The 20,253-nt window shown below is 50.1% G+C and overlaps 1 protein-coding gene across 1 annotated transcript in view; it reads left to right on the forward strand.

The window, feature by feature from the left end:
* The window catches only part of SLC18A2 (solute carrier family 18 member A2), a 37,165-nt gene extending 20,344 nt beyond the window's left edge, over positions 1-16,821 (forward strand). Inside the window, exons 11-16 of the mRNA XM_053909948.1 lie at positions 6,662-6,740; positions 6,972-7,023; positions 7,917-7,980; positions 9,931-10,050; positions 10,193-10,326; positions 16,506-16,821. Of these exons, the coding sequence (XP_053765923.1) occupies positions 6,662-6,740; positions 6,972-7,023; positions 7,917-7,980; positions 9,931-10,050; positions 10,193-10,326; positions 16,506-16,610 (554 nt within the window). The 3' untranslated portion in view covers positions 16,611-16,821. The remainder of the gene's footprint in view (positions 1-6,661; positions 6,741-6,971; positions 7,024-7,916; positions 7,981-9,930; positions 10,051-10,192; positions 10,327-16,505) is intronic.
* Positions 16,822-20,253: the final 3,432 nt, after the last annotated feature.

Consider the following 20,253-nt stretch of genomic DNA (forward strand, 5'->3'; position numbering starts at 1 on the left):
TATGACCGGCCAGTTGCCCCTAGGAGTCTGCCTGAATTTTCCCACCTTTGTCATACTTGAAACCGCTGTGTGTTCTTGAGTCTGTTTCTGGATTCTTCCTTCTGTTCCACTTGTCGGCACGAATTCCCGTGCCGATACCCTCCTATTTGATTACTGGAGCTTTAGAACATTTTTAATATCTGCAAGGCTAGTCCCTGCACGCACATCTCTTAAAGAAAGAGTTTATTGATTCTCCTTCCTGGGGATTTATTTTCTTTGCAGAGTTCTTTCAGCTTACAAATTGCCACTTTGGGTGGAGACTCTCCCTTCTGAATGAAGCTGCCATTTTTAGTGCCTAAAACCTTCCCTTAGGCAACCTTCTCTTCCCTCTGCAGCAGGGGTCCTGTCACATGCTGCTTCCTGGTTCAGACTTGTCCCTACCCCAGTCCTTATGGGCTCTGCGCGGATTCGCCACTGATCCGTGTTCTTTCATCAAATGATCCTTCAGTAAAAAGTCCCAAATTGCTTGGGGCGGGGCAAGATGGGGAGGGACTGATAATGGGTGTGGGGTTTCCTCTCTGGGGTGAAGAAAGTGTTTTGGAATCCGATAATGCCCACGGTTGTACCACCCTGGGACTCTAGTATAAGCCACTGAACTGTGTGCTTCAAAAGGGGGGGACGTTATGGTACATAAATGACGTCACCAAACCAAAACCAAGCCCCAAGCAACAAGAGTCCTTCGGTGAAGGAGGAAAAAGCGTGGGCGCAAAACTGAAAGGCTAGTCGTTAAGCAGAAACTCGGCTCTGAACCTCCTGGCAGTGGAGACAATGCAAGGACTCCAAACTCCCAGAGCGGGCACCCCACTTCACAGAGCGAAGGCCCTCTCCCGACCCCGAGTTAATCGCAGTTTTGCAAAAGATGGGGAGACGCTCCTCAGGTCTTGCTGCTGCTGTTAGCATCATGATGCCTTCCTCTGCGGTGCTTTGGGCCTCCTGTGTGTCTTCGGGAGGCGCCCGTGGCCCTGGGGCACCGAGTCCGTGGAGCTCCTGCGTCCCTTTACAAGTGCTCTTTCCCGCCTGACTGACTTATCTTCCCGACTGAATGCGTCCTTGGCCGTGTGCAGGGCACCTCCGCTCACCTGCCCGCTCCCTCTCCAGACACAGCCTGAGGCTTTCTTTATAAAGTCCTGAAAGGCCCTCAGCGGCCTGGGCCTTCCGGGTTAGATAGCAGGCTGCGGGCCTTCTAGATTTCGTCAGGATCCTCTGTGCGGCTTATCTCCCAGGCCAGATGGTCACCAGCCCCTCGGCTCGCTGCACCTGTCCACCGTGAGGTCATTTCCTTCCGGTCTCAGAGATGGGCTCGCGTCTCGTCAAGAGAGTCCCGTATCTGTACCTGCTTTGCCGTATCGCCCCCAGTGTGAGGGGAGCACAGCACGTGTGAAGGGAGCACCGCTCCCGTATGAGCTCTGCAGCTTGGGGCCCACCTCCCCGGAGCCCCGCAGGCCCCCCTGAGCCTCGTGAGGAGGGCGCCGTGGGCGACGGGGTGTGAGGACCTAGGGTGGAAGTGAGGACCCAGCGCCAGCACGGGGCACGGCCGTCCTCCAGAGGAGGCCCCGGGGCAGCTCGGGCCCCTGCTGTGCTGTAGGGTCCTGTGTGGGCTCCCTCCTGCCCTTCTGCTTCCCTCGTCATTTCTGGAGAAAGACCGTAAGATTTGAAGCCAAGGCAAAACAGTCTTAAGCAGCCTCGTGGGTGGCCCATGATTGCTCTTGTTGAACGCTGCGTGAATGGCCGTGATTTTTAGAGGAGGTAGATGGGAGCCCACCCGTGTTCCAGAGGGTGGCCGTGTGAGCCCATCCCCCCGGCCCCTTGTGCTGCCATTTGGGGGTGGCCCTGAGTTTGGGTCGGTGGAAAGAGAATCATTTCGTGGCGTCTCCCTTTACGTCAAGTCTGGGTCAAATGACACCCCCCGCGCCCTGCCCCAGCACCCGGAGGTGCACCTGTTCCTGGTGAGGCCTACCGACCCCAAGGGGAAACTTAAGCTCTAAGGAATGGGCCCCAGAGAAGAGTGGAGCCAAACTCTTTCTCCTGGCTCTTTAAGGAGACGTGGTGGTGCAGTGTGGGATGGAGGCTAGGATACTCTCGTGCTCGGCCGGGGACCCGCTCTGCTCCCAGGCAGCCATGACCTTGGGGCACGTCCTGTGCCAGCCTGGCTGGGTACTCAAGGACAGGATGATTGCCGGCATGCTGTGGCTCCAGGATGTGAGGACTTCAGCCTCCTGAGCCTCCCTTGGCATAGGGCAAACTGGGACTGTTGCCCCATCCTGGTTCCAGACGGAGCCCTTGGAGACATCAGGAAGGGCTCGGGAGAAGTCCGAGGACTCCTTCCTACAGTCACTTCTGGGGCTGCAGGTCCAGCATTGGCTCCTTGTAGGCTCCGTTGTGGTTTGAGCCTCTCCCTCCCGAGCCCGTCGAGCCCGTGGTCAAAGCCAGGCTTACCATGAAAGCGCGGGGGTGGGCAGACGACCCCCGTGGGTGAGCTTTGTGGTACGTGCAGAGGTGACTGAGGGGGGTGCAGGCACCCCGCAGGGAGAGCAGCGGCCCAGCAGAAGGACAGGCTCACTCACACGTGTGGCCCCAGGCACTGTGTGCGGGCCGGCCCGTCCACACTTCTCTCTTTGAGTCAGGAAAGGGCCGACACAGACTTCTTGTTGCCTTTGCAGGTGATACAGGCTTTGGAGGGACAAAGTTGCCCAGTTGGTGACAGCTCAAAAAGATCCCCCCCCACAGGTACCAACGAAGTTCTGAAGGGACATGAAGGAATCCCTCTGGTGAGAATGTGGGGTCGGGCCGTAGGGTTGAAGACGCCCGTGGAGACGAGGCAGGGCCCTGGTGGGGGCACAGGTCGGTGCACTACGAGCCCTGTGAGGGCTGTGTGAGCTGGGGCTCTCAGGGTGCAGAGCAGGGGCCGGCCCCGTGATGCACTCGGTCCCTCTTCCCTTCCTGGAGCCGCGAGTGCTCAGGTGCTGTGCACCGGCACGGAGCTGGGCCGGGGCGATTCTGTGCACCGTGTTTCAAGGTGGAGAAGTGGCTTGAACTTGGACGGAGAAGTGGCAGGAGATGGCCAGTCCCTGGGAGCCACCGGAGCCCCTGTGGGGTTTCACTGGGGAAGCCAAGGAGTGGGTCGGCTGCATTTTCTTGCTGTGGTGGCCGGCCGGGGGGTGGAGGTCGAAGGCAGTTTCTCTTGGCTCCAGGATGCACCCCAGGACCAGTGGGTGGAAGTGATGGGAAGCTCAGGGCCTGGCGTTAGGACACTCGCCCCTAGTTGGAGCCATCTTTAAAGAGCTGTCTGGGAGGGCACTGGGCTCCCAGCCCGGGTCCCTGAGCACAGCTAGACGGTCTCCTGTTGAGTCGCCAGGCGGGGTGCCGTGAGGGGCGCACCGAGGGCCGAGTTCCCAGAGCTGGTTCTGTGGGTTGAGTGATGCGACGGGGGCCCCGGCGGTGCGGGGGATGCTGAAGCCGTGTCGCAACGGCGATCGGGAGCTTAGAGCCGGAGGTCCAAAGAGCACGTGGCCCTGCCCCCAGTTTGGAAGCTCCAGAAAGCAGGACTCCGGCTCCAGACCGCAGTGCAGGCTTTTACCCCCGGGAGGCCGGCGGCTGGACACACGGTGCCTGCCTTCAAGGGACGGCAGCCTCCCTCGAGACTGTCGGTCGTGGGAAGCGAATGTCCTCGCACGGGACCCTCTCCTCTAAGCGGTCGGCCATGTTCTGAGCGCCTCCCCTGGGCCGCCACGGAGCTGGGCTGTGGAAACAGATGAAGGGGTCCCTGCCCACCAGGAGCTCACCGATGTGGGGAAGGCCGGCCGGTCAGGGTCAGGTACAAGGAAGGTGGAGCTCTCGCGGAGGACAGGGCCCAGGGATCGGACAGGGAGGGCTATTTGCCGTCTGCTCCTCAGAGCCTTCCTGTGAGATGCGCTGCCTTTTGGGCCCCGTGAGGTCACGGGGACCCCCTGGAGCCTCAGCTGGTGTGTTTCGAGCTGAAATGAACCTCTTGTTTCATGGCTTACCCCCAGTGCTTTTTGCTTGAGGATCTTGAAACTGGAGTTTGCGGCCTGAGGCTGTTTTGCCATCTATGGAAAATGGGGGTGGGGGGTGCACCCACTCCCAGGTCTCACGCGTGAGCTCCGCATCCCCCTCGTGGGTCAGGAAGATGGAGCTCATCTGTGGCTCCCCCCCCCCCCCCCCCCCCCCCCCCCGGAGCATGTTGGCGACCCTGCTTTGAAGCTGTGCCTTCAGAGATGCATCATCCCGTGCCTTGCTCCCGGCGTCAGGATTTACCCGAAATGGGGCCCCCGGCTGGGTTGTTCACAGTCCACTTCCTTGGCCCCGGTTTACAGCAGGTGGCCCTCAGTCTGTGGACTGACTGAGTTCCGCGTGTAGGTAGGTTTTGGTTTATGCGAGCGCTTTATGTTCGTAAAAATTAGTTGCCAGCATTTGAAAAGCTCAAGAGACTTCCTGTAAGAATCTAGAGTTCAATCTCTCCTGGAAAAATTGGATCTTCCAGTCTGGGACCTCAGTCTTCCAGAGCAGCAGTCGCCTCTTTAGATGGGGTCTGGGCCCTCCCCCGCCACTTCCCTTCTGTTTCCCCGACACGGAGGCCCGATGTTGGTGTCTCTTCATCATGGTGCCCGTGCTGTTATTTACCTTTTCCTTTGCTTTCTTCGTTCATTTACCCGTCCCTGAACCCCATACGTACTCATCCTGACACAACGGCCCTCGTGGCTTCTTAACGTCTCCACACTAAGCCTACTACCTGGCGTGCAAGGTTAGGCTTAATCGCCAGCTGCTTTGGGGAGCTTCTGGGTCCCCAGAGCACGGCATACGTACCTTTGTTCCGTCCCCGGCGTAGCCGCGTTCCAGCTCAGACATCGTCTGGCTCCTTCCTTTGAGGCTCTCGTGGTGGCCAGAGCCACACTGTGGTCACTGTCTTCGCCCTGAGCCAGACCCGCGCTATCAGTAACGTTCGCTGAATCCAATTACATCCCGCGATTATTTGGCCGCCGATGTTGCCAAGCGTGACAGAAATGGTTTCCTGGAACATGAAATGAGATTGCTCTTTGTTACTGTTTCCCAGATCACCAAGCCTGGAGTGGCTTGGTTTTGGATTTAGCTCCTGGACCTAATCATTTTGAAGTCGCTACTGTGCTGGAAGGCTCAGCCTCTCTGGAGAGTTTGGTGGCTTGCATTAGTGCTTATGGAGGTGCAGGGAAGGGCCACTGCATCCCTGAAGAGGCAAGGTCACGCGTGTGCGTGCGTGCGTGCACGTGTGCGTGCTGCTGAGCCGTGGGGCCGAGAAAGGCCCTGGGCCCCGTGCATCTTGAGCACAGTGCATCCCAGCTGACGCGTTTAACCTTCTGGGCACGTCTAGCTCGTGTGTGGCTGTGTGACTGAGAACGAAGCGGCCTTCGCCATTTGTGGGCGAGGCTTAGAATCAAATCTGGTGTAACTGAGTTCAGGAAAAACGCCATCTTTGGGAGGAGACCATCCCATTGTCCTGATAACAGATGGGGACCACACGGAGCTGGTATGGACAGATCCCTAGCGGCCAGGCTGGTCTGACTCGCGTCGGGCTTTCTGTTCAACACAGAGACTACTTCCAAAGCAACCACTGCCACCAGCAGCCGGATATTGGCACAGGCTTGGCAGGGGCCGCCAAGTCCCCGGGAGAGCGTTGAACCTTAGACATGAAAACGTCAGTCACGTGACTTGGCCACACACAAAAAATGACCGCGTAGACGTTCATTTTTTTTTTTTAGGCCTGGCAAGATGTTCATAAAGCTAATTGAAAGAAGCAGGATGGAGGGGCGCCTGGGTAGCTCGATCGGTTAAGCATCCGACTCTTGGTTTCTGTTCAGGTCACGATCTCTTAGGTTCGTGAGTTCGAGCCCCACCTTGGGCTCTGTGCTGACAGTGCAGAGCCTGCTAGGGATTCTCTCTCTCTGCCCCTCCTCTGCTCGTGCTCGCGCTCTCTCAAAATGCATAAATAAACATTAAAAAAATAAAATAAAAAAGGATGTAGCTGCAGCACAAGAGTATAATCCCACGTCTTGTTTTGTTCTTAAAAAACCCGAATCCTGCACGCACCCGTGCCTCTGTGTGCGTGTAAACTCGTGTGTGTAAGACTACAGAGCGGGAATCACCGTGCTCAGTACCTGAGCGATGGACTTTGGGGTGACTGTAACTTTTTCTTTGTCCTTCTCTTCACGTTCCCTGGTCTTTCTCAATGCCCGTGTCTCCTGTGGCAAAGTGACGAAGGGGTGAGGACGGGGGCGGTGCCACCGCCGCTCACCGCACGTGCGGCAGCACAGTGGCCGGGCTCCCGCGGCGGAAGCTGCCCGCGTGCGTCCGTGGGTGAGGCCGCCACCAGGCAGGCACGGAGGCGAGATGAAGCCGTTGATAGAGGGACGCATCTCGTTTCTGGAGCGTCTGGCGGCTTTGTGAGGACGGAGGAGCCGCGTGGGGTCCCGTCTGGCTCCGTCAGCCGCCGGATATTAGCTGCCGGGGTGCAGGCCTCAGGCCTTCTTTCATCCGCTCTGATCGCCATTGTGATGTCTGACAGTTATTACTTTTTCCAACACTTGGCTGATATCAGTGCTGATAAGGTGTCCTTTCCATAAATTTACAGGCATTGCTTTCTTGCCGGCTAGTGTCTCTTATCTCCTCGGAACCAATATTTTTGGGATGCTCGCACACAAAATGGGGAGGTAAGACGAGTACCGCTTGCTCTCACTCTGTCGGAATAATGTCGTTCTGTGAAGCCAGTTCTGGGTGTTGCGACCTGAGTTTTCATCAGTATGATGTCGTTCTGTTAAGCCAATTCTGGCTGTTTCTACCCGAGTTTTCATAAGTAATTGTCCTGATTTCTGTTGAAAATTTGGCAGGGGTGGGAATGGGAGCGGTCGTTTATGGAAGGTGCTTTTTTGTTCTTTTGACAGGTGGCTTTGTGCTCTTCTGGGAATGATAATTGTCGGAATCAGCATTTTATGTGTGAGTAAAAGACCTTCCTTGACAAGTGGTCTCGAAAGAAAACTTTCGCTTTGGGCAAGAATCACCAGGAAGCATTTCAGAGCAGAGTGAAGTTTGTTGTCTGTTTTTTATTTTTATTTTTATGTTTTTTGTTTTGAGGGAAAAAGTGCACCTAAGCAGGGGGAGGGGTGGAGAGAGAGAGAGGAAGAGAGAGAGAGAGAGAGAGAGAGAATCCCAAGCAGGCTCCACACTGCCAGCGCAGAGCCTGACGTGGAGCTCGAACCCCCGGGGAGATCATGACCTGAGCCGAAATGCAGAGCCGGACGCGTAACCGACTGAGCCACCCGGGCGCCCCGATATTTGGTTTTATTACACTTTCAATTTTCCTCCAATTTTTTATCCTCTTAAACACATTGGACAAGGTTCTCCAAGGGATACATTTACATTCTAGGTCAGCTGCAGGTTATTTAGGACGGTTGGTTGCATAGTTATATTTCACTTCCCCAACCCCCCCTCATGGTCAATATTACAGCGTCTTTAAACACTTTGAGCCGACTAGCCTGAAACAGTAGCAAGATTTTTTTTTCTAGAACAACACATCTTCTACCAACAGCCGGTATCTACCCCCAAGTGAGGCCTTCTGGCCCTTGTCAGAAATGGAGCGTGGTCCGGGCTGGTCTTAACTACAGCAGTTGACGAGGCTGTTCTTGGTGGTCACAAAACCCATTTCAGGTTCAACTTCTGAGATCTTGGAGGACCCAGTTCTCCCCAGACCCCATCCTCCTCCTTCCCCCTAGTTCCCACTTCAGAAGGGAACACGCAAACCAGGCCAGAGAAGACCCATCTTTAGGCTTTTCCCAGAAGCTTTACATTGGATGTCATGATTTTAGCGTGACGGGTATTTCCTCTTACAGATTCCTTTCGCAAAAAACATTTACGGACTCATAGCTCCCAACTTTGGAGTCGGTTTTGCAATTGGTAAGTCACCTGTAGAGCTTTCTTTTCCCCATTAGTCAGAAAGATTTCCTCTTATTGGGGCAGACTATCTATCGTTCCTCAACCTAAAATTTCTTTCTTTTTTTTTTTAAACGTTTATTTATTTTTGAGACAGAGACAGAGCATGAACGGGGGAGGGTCAGAGAGAGAGGGAGACACAGAATCTGAAACAGGCTCCAGGCTCTGAGCTGTCAGCACAGAGCCCGACGCGGGGCTTGAACTCATGGACCGCGAGATCATGACCTGAGCTGAAGTCGGACGCTCAACCGACTGAGCCACCCAGGTGCCCCATCAACCTAAAATTTCTAGAGCTCGGGAGGAGGCTGTGGGCTGCCAAACTCAAGTACCGCCTGTCAGTTGTCTACAGATAGATACCTGCTTTCACATACTAGTCATTTATTTTCTGAAAGCCAGTATTTATAGAAACCCTGCTATTTACAGAAGCAAACGGATACTCTGTTGCTGCCCTTGGGCAAACAAGAGAACCCCCTCACTCAGAGCACCTTTGTTTGGGCTCAGATCTGTGCACAGAAGAGAACCCGGGGGACAGAGACTTCACGTATATTTTTTACAAGGTCTAGTACAGAAAAGGTGGCCTGGTGTATCGACGGCCACCCGTGCTGTGGGAATTTTCACCGGCAAAGGGGACGGGGTCTTTGGATGTGAAGAACCATGTATGCTGGAAACAATCTTGTTAATGTTTTGCATGAATAGGATACCTTTGTTTCTCATTTATAATATACAGATTGGTCGTCATAAAAGTAAGGGCTAAATCTGTCACAGTTGCTAAAGGCAAGAACTGAAGCTTTGAGTGGTGCAGTGGAAAAGACAGAAGGGAGCCTTTGGGGGCTCCCCCGGCGGGTTAGGTTTGCCCTCCCACAGCACCTCATGGCTTCAGTGACAACTGGAATTCATTTTTGAGCTCTCGGGGGCCCGTCCACCTCTTCTGTCCAGTTTGTTCACCCCGTCCCCGTCCCCAGCACGCGGCACATATTAGGTGATCAACAAATACCGATTGGATGAAGGAACGTCCCTCCTCTTCCAGCCTCTAGTAGTAGGTGGAGGTGAGGGAATGGACGTTTGACTGGTCTGCTGGTGGTGTCCACAGATGGGGGTCTCATTTTAGCTGATTGTTATCAGCCCCATTTTATGGATGGGGAAACCAGTGTTCAGCTAGGTGAGGAATGGCTGTGCCCATCCCGCCGGGGACGTGAGCCCAGGACTCTGAACACACATGCTTTTCCTTTGCTCTTTGTTTATTCTGCCTGTCCCTGACTGTTCACCAGCTAGGAGATTCTGATCCCCGCCTTAGTGGTGGTGATTGTTTGTTTAAGCCCCCGGGGTTGGCAGACCTCTTTCAGTCTGTTCTCTGAGCAGGGCACGGTGACCCCTCAGACGCCCTCGTGTTCTGATTCCTTCCCATCTTCCCTGATACTTTCCAACTTATTCTCATAGTCCGAGTGTGAGGCCGAGGTGTAGATGGGGAGGGGAGTGTGTGAGGCTTGTAGGTGTGCCCCCTGGGGGAACGTGAGGGGCTGTGGAACCCGGAGAGAGTTAATCTGGAAAGCACCGGCTGGAGGAAGGCGAGGGGCCACACAGCCAGTAGCCAGCGCCCCACTGGATGTGAAGCCTGGTCTGTGAGTCACCAGAGGACGGGGTGCCCTCTGCTGGAAGGTGGGGCCCTTCAGACGGTGGGGGCCAGGCGGGGCCAGCGGGAGAACAGGCACAGGTGGCCTGGGTTCCAGTCCCAGCCCCAGTGGCCTGCAGCCTGTCTTCAGTGAAGGGTGTGCCTTGGGGAGCCTGCCTTGAGACTCACAGGGGGCGATGACAGAAGGGGAGGCGCTGGCGGGGTGGGGGGTCAGGACACTGACGCTCGCCGCGTTTTCGGGCTGCGTCGGTTTTCTATAGACCGTGTTCCCTGCCCGTCCACAGGAATGGTGGACTCCTCAATGATGCCCATCATGGGCTACCTGGTAGACCTGCGGCACGTGTCTGTCTACGGGAGCGTCTATGCCATTGCGGACGTGGCCTTCTGTATGGGATATGCTATAGGTAAGGAAGGACACTGACCTTTCAAAACAAGCTTTCACCTCGATGCGTGATAATGCCGACCAGAAACTGTTTAAACTTTGGTGTCTTTCCGTCTGTGAGGCATCTGGAGAGAGCTTTATCTTCCTTCTCTGTTTCCCGAAAGGTCCCTCGGCTGGTGGGGCTATCGCAAAGGCGATCGGATTTCCGTGGCTCATGACGATCATTGGAATAATTGATATTCTTTTTGCTCCTCTCTGCTTTTTCCTTCGAAGTCCACCTGCCAAGGAAGAAAAAATGGTAAGAGAATTTTAGGACGCAACTCTAGTGTTTCTTGATCGTGTTGGCATGGTCTTCTGGATGGTTCCTTCATGGCATAGTTAGAAAATATATTTCTGCTCCTTTGGGGCAGAACTCCCCAAACATAAAGGGTCAGAGTTCCTTTGGCGTTTATACCGCATAGGCCATACCTCTTTTACTGTATCAAACATTATGTTTATAAATGTGAAGAGTGAGGTGATGTTTTGGTACATAGATTAGCAGTCTGTATAGCTCTTTTGTCAACCAGACATGGAGTAGTTAAATGTAATTGCCTTTAGTTCTCAAAAATCTTGAATAGAACTTTTTTTGCTTCCTGCACCGAGTCCTGAGATGAGCCATTTTGGGTGCCGTTTGCTTTTCTCCTAAGCCTTACGGCTTTCAGTAATAGTGTTTTCGTTCTTACTGCGTAGGATTCTGGAGATGGTTTTGGTGTAGATAACAGAGTATTTTGGGAAACTATCGTATATGTACCTTTGGGCACACGTGAGCATGTGCAACCTTTAAATTCACAGTTTCATAACCAGAATCAAACTAAATGATATGGTATCGAGGATAAAGTGTTTAGAACTTACTGGTTCTAAACTTGAATTTCAGAATGCATTAGTCGTTTTAACCTGATGAGCGTTCATCCCTGGTGATGGTGTTGCTGGGTTTTAAAACCTCCTGTGGTGGCAGACCCTCGTCTAGCAGGATGAGAGTGGAGACTTAAGTTAAGAATGAAGGAGATAACGGAGGCGAGGGGAGATGGTGTTTTTGTGATGAGGAGTGGATATGAGGTTCACTTGTGATGCTCTCTTGGGGGCACACCAGAAGTTCTTTCTGACGGGTGAACGGAAATGGGTCTGACGCTTTGGCATTTCTTGAACTTCCCTGTTACGATTTTCCCCAAAGAGTGGGTCTAAAAACAGACACAGACTCTGAAGTTAGGTTACGTGCAGCCTTTATTTGTCTGGGGCGTTCTTTGTATTCATTAATTTGTTCAATATATTTTGAAAATATTTTCAGAAAAAGTATATTCAACACTGATCACTCTATCGTGTGCCCTTTATTATATAGGATTTAACTGGATAATTTGGTATTACTCATGACCTGTTTGAAAGAAGAGGAGGGGAAGGTGTGGAAATATTCCGACGGAAATCACCTCTTCTTTCCTTCCTCTTGCTTACATGGCCCCACTTCTGAGCAACCGTAGCACTTTACTGTTCATCCTACCCGTCTCCTCGCCTGAACCCCGCATGGTAGCTTGCCCAAATCGGGGTCGGAAAAGGGGGTTACTCCCAACCCTTTTTGGACCAAAAAACACAAAGACAAAAATCGCCTACAAGTTCTTTCACCCAGGAGACTGTTTAATAAGATTCTTGGGAAGTAATGAAGGGCTAGTGGTGGCCTTGGAGCCACACTGTCATGTGGGGACAGGATAGCATCTCCCTTACTGGGTTGTCGTAAGGATTCAGCTAGGAATCCCAGAGTGCTTAGCCCTGTGCTTACTACAGTGGATGCTCGATAAGTGCATTACTATTTCCAGCACTACCTCATGCTGCTTTCCTGCTTCTACCTAACGCCCTGATTTACTGTCGGTCCAGAGGCCCCCTGGTGTCCTCCCTTTCTCCCTCCTGTGAGGCGAAAGCTTCCTTTTGCTCCTGAGACCTCCGAACTGCTGAATGGGCTTCCTTAGCCAAGCAGCAGACGTTAGTGGCCGCTGTGCCGTGTGTCGGCGTCAGCGTGGTGGCTTATCTGAGGTGTTGGAAGAAATAAGTGAGGTCAGGGGATGGGGGGTAGAGGGGGACAACCCCCCGGGCCAGCTGCTGCCCTGGAGTCCACGTGATGACTGGCAGAAGGCCGACCTCAGCACCCCTTCTCTTCCCTCGTGTTAAATCGGCACTTTTGTTCATTTAAAAAGCGAAATGCCGAAGGGAGTGGAAGAGACAATCTTGAAAGGCAAGGCAGCAAAAATTGTAGGCTTCCCGAAAGGCACTTTCGCTGCAAAATGTCAAAAATCCGTAATAAGTGCCTAGCAAGATGAATCATTAAAAACCTGAGAAAATGTGCATCTCGCTGCCCGTCACTGATGCCCATAATTGAAGGCATCAGATTGGATTCCATTTGACTCGCGTAATGGCAACATTTGAGGGTGGCCAACAGCAGCTGCCTATTCCCTGAGCAAGCGGGGCAGGAAGACACCTAATGATAAGGGGGAGTGAGGCCGGGACAGCAGTGTGCCAGGGAGGAGACAGAATTGATTACTGCCCACTTGAGAGAATCCAATACCGACAAGTGCGGGCGTTCAGGATCAGCAGTTACCAAAGGCAGGCGGGCAGCCAGAATAAGGCATGTAAGCCTGAGCAAATCATTCTTTCATTAGGCGGCCTTCTGAATAGCCTTTAGCTATTTTATATTGAAAGATCTAAAGCTGTTTTCATGGGTCCCAAATCACACAATCATGAACTAGCGTGAGAGCGCTTGAGTTTTTCTTCTGTTTGGTATCCTCGACCTCTGGCTTTTTTTGTTTTGTTTTTTGTTTGTTGTTGTTCCTCTGCAAGCGTAAGAAATTCCACTCTGCCATTTGAGGACAACTGTGTTCTACGACAGTGACGTGCAGCCCGTGATTCTCAGAATACCCAGTTGAGGATGGCTGTGTGCTGGAATGGATATTTTTTCCAGGTTAAAGAATTATTTAAAAAAAAAATTTTTTTTTGAAACGTTTATTTATTTTTGAGACAGAGAGAGAGCATGAACGGGGGAGGGGCAGAGAGAGAGGGAGACACAGAATCGGAAGCAGGCTCCAGGCTCTGAGCCATCAGCCCAGAGCCTGACGCGGGGCTCGAACTCACGGACCGCGAGATGGTGACCTGAGCTGAAGTCGGACGCTTAACCGACTGAGCCACCCAGGCGCCCCAAGAATTATTTTTAAAGATGGGGCACATTTCTTACAACTTACTCTTGAAGTTTCTAGTGGTGGCCCACTCTTGAAGTTTCTAGTGGTGGCCCAGACAGGAAAGTAGGGGTTTGGGATTGCAGCTTGCTTTTTCCTGGGTGGCTCTGGCCTTTCTCCTCATTGTTCCAGGGTCCTTCCAGCCACCCTGTTTTCTGAATGCAGGGGCCAGGCAAGGACCTGAATATTATCATCTATTTATAGAAATGGGTCCCTCTGTGGGGCATTCATGTAGTTGATGTGCAAAACCCTCACCATTTTTTTTTTTTTTTTTTTTTTAAAGATACAGTAAATAAAACTTTCTAGCATTCAGGCCTGGTAGCTCTCAAAATCTCGAAGCCTGGAGGGCTTACTGTTCAGTTTTTATTGTCTCAATGTTCCAGCTGTGTATTTGCTTCATTTATATACTTCATTTAGTCCAACAAGGCTTTTACCGCTTTGGAGATCCTCACTCTGTGTCTGATAAGAAACCAGGCATCTGGCAGGGGCTGGGGTTCAGCTCTCAGTGACTGGGCTCTGCTCTGAGTTCAAAGAGCTTCCTCCTTTCTCTTTTCAGTCCGGAGTCAGACACGCCTCTGTTGCCCAGCAGTGGCACGGAGAGCCGGCTTAAATTACCTGGCGGCCCTCGTGGCCCCCCATGCACTTGATTTACCAGCTGCATCCTGTTCACGCCTCTCTTTTCCTGGCCCTTTGGGAATACTACATATGCTGCCTGGCCTCTTTAGTCACGTAGACATTATTATAAAAATAGAACTGCCATACAGTCGTGCCCAGCGTTAGGTTTCGGGGGTCCTTAAGTCTGCATATATGCAGAGTCAGGTCTAATGATGGTTGAACCAAGTGAGAGAAGGTGGTTATGAAGAGGGTCGAACGATGGCCATCCGTCCCAAGGCTGTCTTACTGCCTGTGGGCCAGAGGTCAAGGTCCCTTGCCTGGCATTCAAGGCCCTGCAGTCTGGTGCCGGGTGGGCTTTCTAATTACCATCTCGCCGTGTGTACCTCATCATCAGACCTCTGTGGTGGCCAGGCCGGCTTACTTAGTGTCCCTGTTTTACATAGTGTCTCATTTAGTAGATGAGCTATGCCGTGCTCACGTCCAGCTCCTTCGCTGTGCACGCCCTTTCCGCCCTTCGAGGTTCAGCTGGTATCCTGTCTCTTGTACAGCTTTCCCTGAGCACTTCATCCACAGCAAGCGTTTCCCCTGTGAGCGCTGTGGGACTTGCCCTTCCTATGCAGTAAGGTCACTGACCTGCTGGTACAGGACCTCGGGGGCATGCAAGCAGGTGCCCAGCGAGCTGTCGTCAGCCGTAGGGCCCTCTGTAGTTCTACATGATGCCTCATCGCTGAGACGGTGCTTCTCCTAGCGTGTGGACACCATCGTCATGAAGGGTTAGGGAGCCGACTGGAATTTCATGTTTAACTCTCCCTTCCCCTCGCCCCCTGGTGATTCGCGAGATTTCTTTGAGGATCACTAACCTGGGGAGATGAGATGTGCTCTTTGGGGGTTAAACGCTGGGAGAATGGTCCTGGGGTACCATGTCTGTTGCCTCAGTTACTTAGTTTTAGACATCGAGCTCCTTATTAAATGCACGTATCGATTCACTTGGCAAAAAGTATAAAAACAGTGTTAAATTTTGCAGCTGACAGTTTGAGCTGGCGGCCTGACTTACAGGGTCACGGAAGTCCTTTATCTTAACATGTCACCCAGGCAGATCACTGTAGATTCTCTCAGGAAATGATACGTGGGTTAGCACTGAGGGGAGTTACAGAAGGTCTCAAATGTGTAGAGCGGGACCTGGGGCGGGGGGGGGGGGGGCTGGTGGCGGGGAGTAGTGGACAAACACAAAGATAGGTTTCAGTGGGCTCGTATCAACAGAGAAATGTTTCCATGTAGATTTTCACACCTCACAACAAGGTCTTGGGGGAATTATTTACTTGGAAGAAAAGTCCAGAAAACACACCTGATGGGAGCATCTCCTTCAGTTGCACGCAGCGTCCCCTTGCCGTGCTCTGGCCCTTTTCTGCCTCCGCCCCGGAGCCCTGCGAGAGTAGACCGCGGCAGAAGGCTGCCTGGCACGCATCTGTCCCCTCCCAGCGGTGCATCCCTGGTCACGTTCTTTGATCTCTGTGCCCGCACAGAGTTACCCACCTACCAGGTGGGGCTCTCGTGAAGCTGCGGTGCTGTGGCAGGAATGCTCAGCGTGGTCCGGGTCCCATAAGGGACGGCTGTCTTCTCAGACTACATGCTTGGTCTGCACACTTTCAAGAGAATAATGACTGCATGGGTTTATCGATTGAGGATCAATGGGCTGTTTTTACATTTTTAGTGACAGTGAGAAGGCATAAGATTTTTATGGGCATCAGAGGATTTTTTTTTTTTTTTTTAAATCCTACATTTATTTGGACAAGAGGAAGACCTCTAGGATTTGGAGGAGAGGTGCTCTGGAAATGCCATTTATGAAAACGTACGGGCCCTGTGATGTCTAGTGCAGGGAAATCTAAGGGACCGTGGCTGTGGTCTGAAAATACCACAAGGGCAGCCTGCGAAGATGGCTGCGATCAGAACCAGATCCACATACATACACAGTGGAGGTACATTTCCAGCGTGGGAGTTTGCCTCGTTAGGGACAGAGCGTGCCGATTAAGGGTGTTGCCACAGTGAACAGTTGGCGCCGTGTGACTCCAGCATCCCCCCAATTCCGAGATTCCAAACAGAATTCCTAAACGGGGGCGACCGGGTGGCTCCGTCGGTTAAGCGTAGAGCTTCGGCTCAGGTCATGATCTTGCGGTCTAGGAGTTCGAGCCCCGCCTCGGGCTCTGTGCTGACAGCTGAGGGCCTGGAACCTGCTCTGGATTCCGTGTCTCCCTCTTTCTCAGCCCCTCCCCCACTCATGATGTCTCTTTCTCTGAAAAAGAAACAAAACAAACAAACAAAAAAAGAACTCTTCCTAAACGTAACCCGCACAAGCCCTTGCTGCATGGCTTTAGGGTGCCCGTGGCCCAGGCAGAAACCACTTCTGCAGTCTCTCCTGTTGCCTGGGATCCTCCTGGAGCGTCCAACCCCGCAGCTTCCGGGCCAGGCAACCTGGCAGTTGCCCCTAAGGACTGGTTCCCACGGGGTGGTGCCATCTACAGCCTTCAAACTAGTGATGGTCAAAAATGGTAGGTGAAAACCGTCTTGTCTTTGTGAAACAAGATCACCGTATGTGCACTCTGCTGTCTTTCAGGCTATTCTCATGGATCACAACTGCCCCATTAAGACAAAGATGTACACCCAGAATAACATCCAGTCGTATCCGATAGGTGAGGATGAAGAATCCGAAAGTGACTGAGATCCTCAAAAGTCGTCAAAGTATTTATTTGTACAAAACAGTGTTACCAGTGAAATGACTTCTCCAGAACTTAGTCGCACCATCGCCCCTGGCGAAAGCCAAACAACCAAAGGTTATTCATTCTTCTCCGTGGTTGTGATCAATTGCCAACAGCCTTATAAAGAAAAAGCAGCTTTTCTAGGGGTTTGTATAAATAGTGTTGAAAACTTTATTTTATGTATTTGATTTTATTCAATATTATACAATATATTTTGACGAAATATAGTGTAAATCTATAAATATTTGAATCCAAATCAAATATAATTTTTAAAAAACTTACATTCATAAACACTTGGGCAAAAGAATCGTATATTTTTTCTGAATATTGGTAATGGGTGTTTAAAATTAAAGCACACATTATCTCCGAGACACTTCCAACACTGAGAAACCAGAAGGAAGTCTGAAAAACAGAATCAAATAAGACAGCATATTACGTAGTGACGCTGCGTGTGGTTAACTTGTAATTACTATCAACATATTTATGAGTTAAAAGCTAGTTATCTCAAATGCAGAGGACAGGAACTTGAGTCCGTCATTTTATGGACTTACCCATAAATCGTAGCTGGCGTTAGTTTTCTGTGTAACCATCTACCTGGAAACAGATGGTTTCAAATTACATGTTTACAAGTCACGTGGCTGGCAGCAGGCACTAGAGCCAGAAGGAGAAAACTAGAAAATAGTCCAAAAGCGGAGAAAAGCACCCAAAGTATAGTTGTAGAACTAGCTTTCCCTTTAAGATATATACTGGATTGTCTTACTGGATGAAAGAAAAGTGAGGGTAGAGATCCCTTATACAGACAAGATTAAGCAGGATAGCTATATTAACGTCTCGTTCAAGTTTTAGACATTTAAAAGGCTAATCGCTGCTATGATGTGAAAAAATCAGACCATGTACCTTTGACCTGCTAAGAGGCCATCCAAGTGTTTTCTAGGTATCTGTTAAATTTTCAACTGTAACTATTATTTTTTAGACTTCTGAAAGTTGTTCAAATCGACAAATTTTAAAGGAAGATGGAGGAAAGAAATCTTGAATCACATTAGGGAAAACAGGTTAAAAAAAAAAAAAAAAGTGGTCAGGACACATCCCCTTTCAAAGACAGAAAAACCCCAAACATCTAGAAAGGCGTATGTATTCTCGTATCTAGTGTTGTGCAACGTGGTTTTTCTAAGCATGACAACATTGATGTGCCTTTTCAACAGCAAATACTGTGTTAATAGTATCGTCAGTTGACATCAGGTTTTGTAGATGTGATTGGAGTGCGCAGATAGTGTAGAATGTCGCAAATACTTGTGAACTCTGTAGCTCTGTAACCAGAAATTACCTAATGTCTGTTCTTTGTTAAGCTAATACTGTGTTTCTGTTAACTTGGACAAGGAGCCAAGAACTTGAGAACGAGGACTCCTCAACCTCAACCTTGTAATTCTCTAGAAGTAGCTAATCCGGTTTCCATTTGCTTTAGGAAGCTTTTCTGTGGGGTTTTGAATGATTTGAAATCTGGTTTTCAAGGGCAGAGATGGAAGCAAATGAACTTCACATACTTGCCTTGGGCAACTTAAAACAAATCTGTGACTCTGTAAAGATGGATGGGGAAGCGCTGTCCTACGGCTAACCTAAAACCGCAGGATTGTTTTCTCCCACAGGGGAGACCCCCTTGGGGAACGTGCTACCGGTTGATTCTCTTAGAGGGTTTGTGGCTCTCCCTGACCACAATGCTTTATTCCAATTTTATTCTTGCCTCTAAGGCTTCAGTCTCTTCAAGAATGACTGGCAGAGGCATGCCCACTGTTGGATCTCCAGAGAGAAGACAAAAGATACGGGAGTTTTTCAAAACCGTTTTAGCAGCAAAGGTATCCATTATATCTGAGGGGGTAAAATTGCAAGGTCTTTTATAGGACTGATATCCTGGGGTTAGCAAGACTATGAAGTGACGCTTTTTTTTTCTTCTTTTAATGTGTGTATCGGAACAAAGAACATACAGCTCCCTGAACGTTTTATTTTTTTGAGCAGAGGTGGGTTATGTTTGTACCTGGCAAACAGATACAAAACCACTAATGAGGTAGCAAAGAATACTCAGTTCTTTCGACTGCTAAGTGTATGTGCCTGTTTTAGCTCGTTTCCTTAATAAATCTTCTGAACACTACTGTGCCTGTGTGTGTTTCTTTATAAACCAGACATTATCGCTGGAATAAAATACATTTTAAGGTATTGTCTTGACTGTGAATACCTAATTAAGAACTATTCTTCTCTGCTTACAGGCATCAGGTAAAATTCACTCCAGGTTAGTCTGAAACCCTACTTTTTGGCTCTGGAAACAAAATTTGCTTTCAACTGAAATCTGTAACCAGTCACATAATATCATTGTGGAAAAGCCCAGTAAGTTATCCCTGCATTTCTAAGGTTAGATTGTTTTCCTGACTGCTGTGAACAAGTACATCTGATGAAAGTAAATATATCACGCAGCTCTTTTGCATAGTGATAATTCACAGCATAATTCTGATTCCCAAATAATGCTAACACGTTGTTCAGCTTGTCTAACCTAATCCTCTATCTAAATATCAGAAATGCAGAAAACAGTCTAATTCCTAATAGGGTTAAGAAAAAAAAAAAAACCACCGGAATTTAATGCTTTTAGGCTGATTTCAAACTAGCAATTTTGTTCAGCAAGAGAGGACTTTGTGAAGACCTTGTTTGCGTGGCCGAATTCTACCCGGCGATGATTCCAGAGATGTAGCCAATCCCCTCGTTCAGAGGTTAGCAAATGAAGATATTCTTGTTTTCTGTGGTAGTTCTTTTTATTATTTTTTAGCTATTGATAACATAGCATGGCAGCAAGATTACATCAGGAATGTAATAGAATACAATTATTTCAGAAGCCTTACCCCTCACTACCCCTAGGCTGCTTGTAGTGACCCCCCTCCCCTGCACTCAAGTACAGCCGTGATGCCACTACCTCAGTAGATATAAAAATATTGCACTACATTAAAGGTAGATTTTACAAATATAATCAGCAGCATTACCGAGCTTTTCGTAATTGTGGTTCTACAGAGTTAAATACTTTTGAAACAGGAGATTTTTAGGAAACCAAGACTTTGCATTATTCCTGCAGCTCTTTTCAAACGCACCAGCTTCAGCAGCATGCCTGGCTGTCACTAAAGCTTCTGTGGTGTCATCCGTCCATCAACACCAGCCACTTACAGACACTGACCTTCCAGGTTATCACCGGTAAGTTATTTCTTTATAAAAGTTGGTTATTACGTTGGGCACACTGTTTCAAGCATATGTTACAGAACCATTTTTAGCTTTCAGAGAAGTTGGTGTATAAAGACTTCTACAGCAGCGTTCATTTAAAATGCAAGCATGCTTAACTAAACAAAACGGGATACACAGACTTTTGTTCTATAAACTTGGCCAATAAACGTATTTCCTAATATTTCACTTCATAAAAAACAGCAAGAAGGAGAACTGGCCATTGATTCTAAAAGTGGAATAACTTTTCTACCCTCAAACATGTTTCTGTGCTCCGTAAGAGTCGTACTCTTTTTGAATAGCTCTATACTGTTCGGAGCACTTTTGCCGTTCTGTTCTCCTCACGATGATCCTGTG

Source organism: Panthera pardus, unplaced genomic scaffold (assembly GCF_024362965.1).
Source record: "Panthera pardus isolate Hobbes unplaced genomic scaffold, ASM2436296v1 HiC_scaffold_22, whole genome shotgun sequence".
NCBI lineage: Eukaryota > Metazoa > Chordata > Mammalia > Carnivora > Felidae > Panthera > Panthera pardus.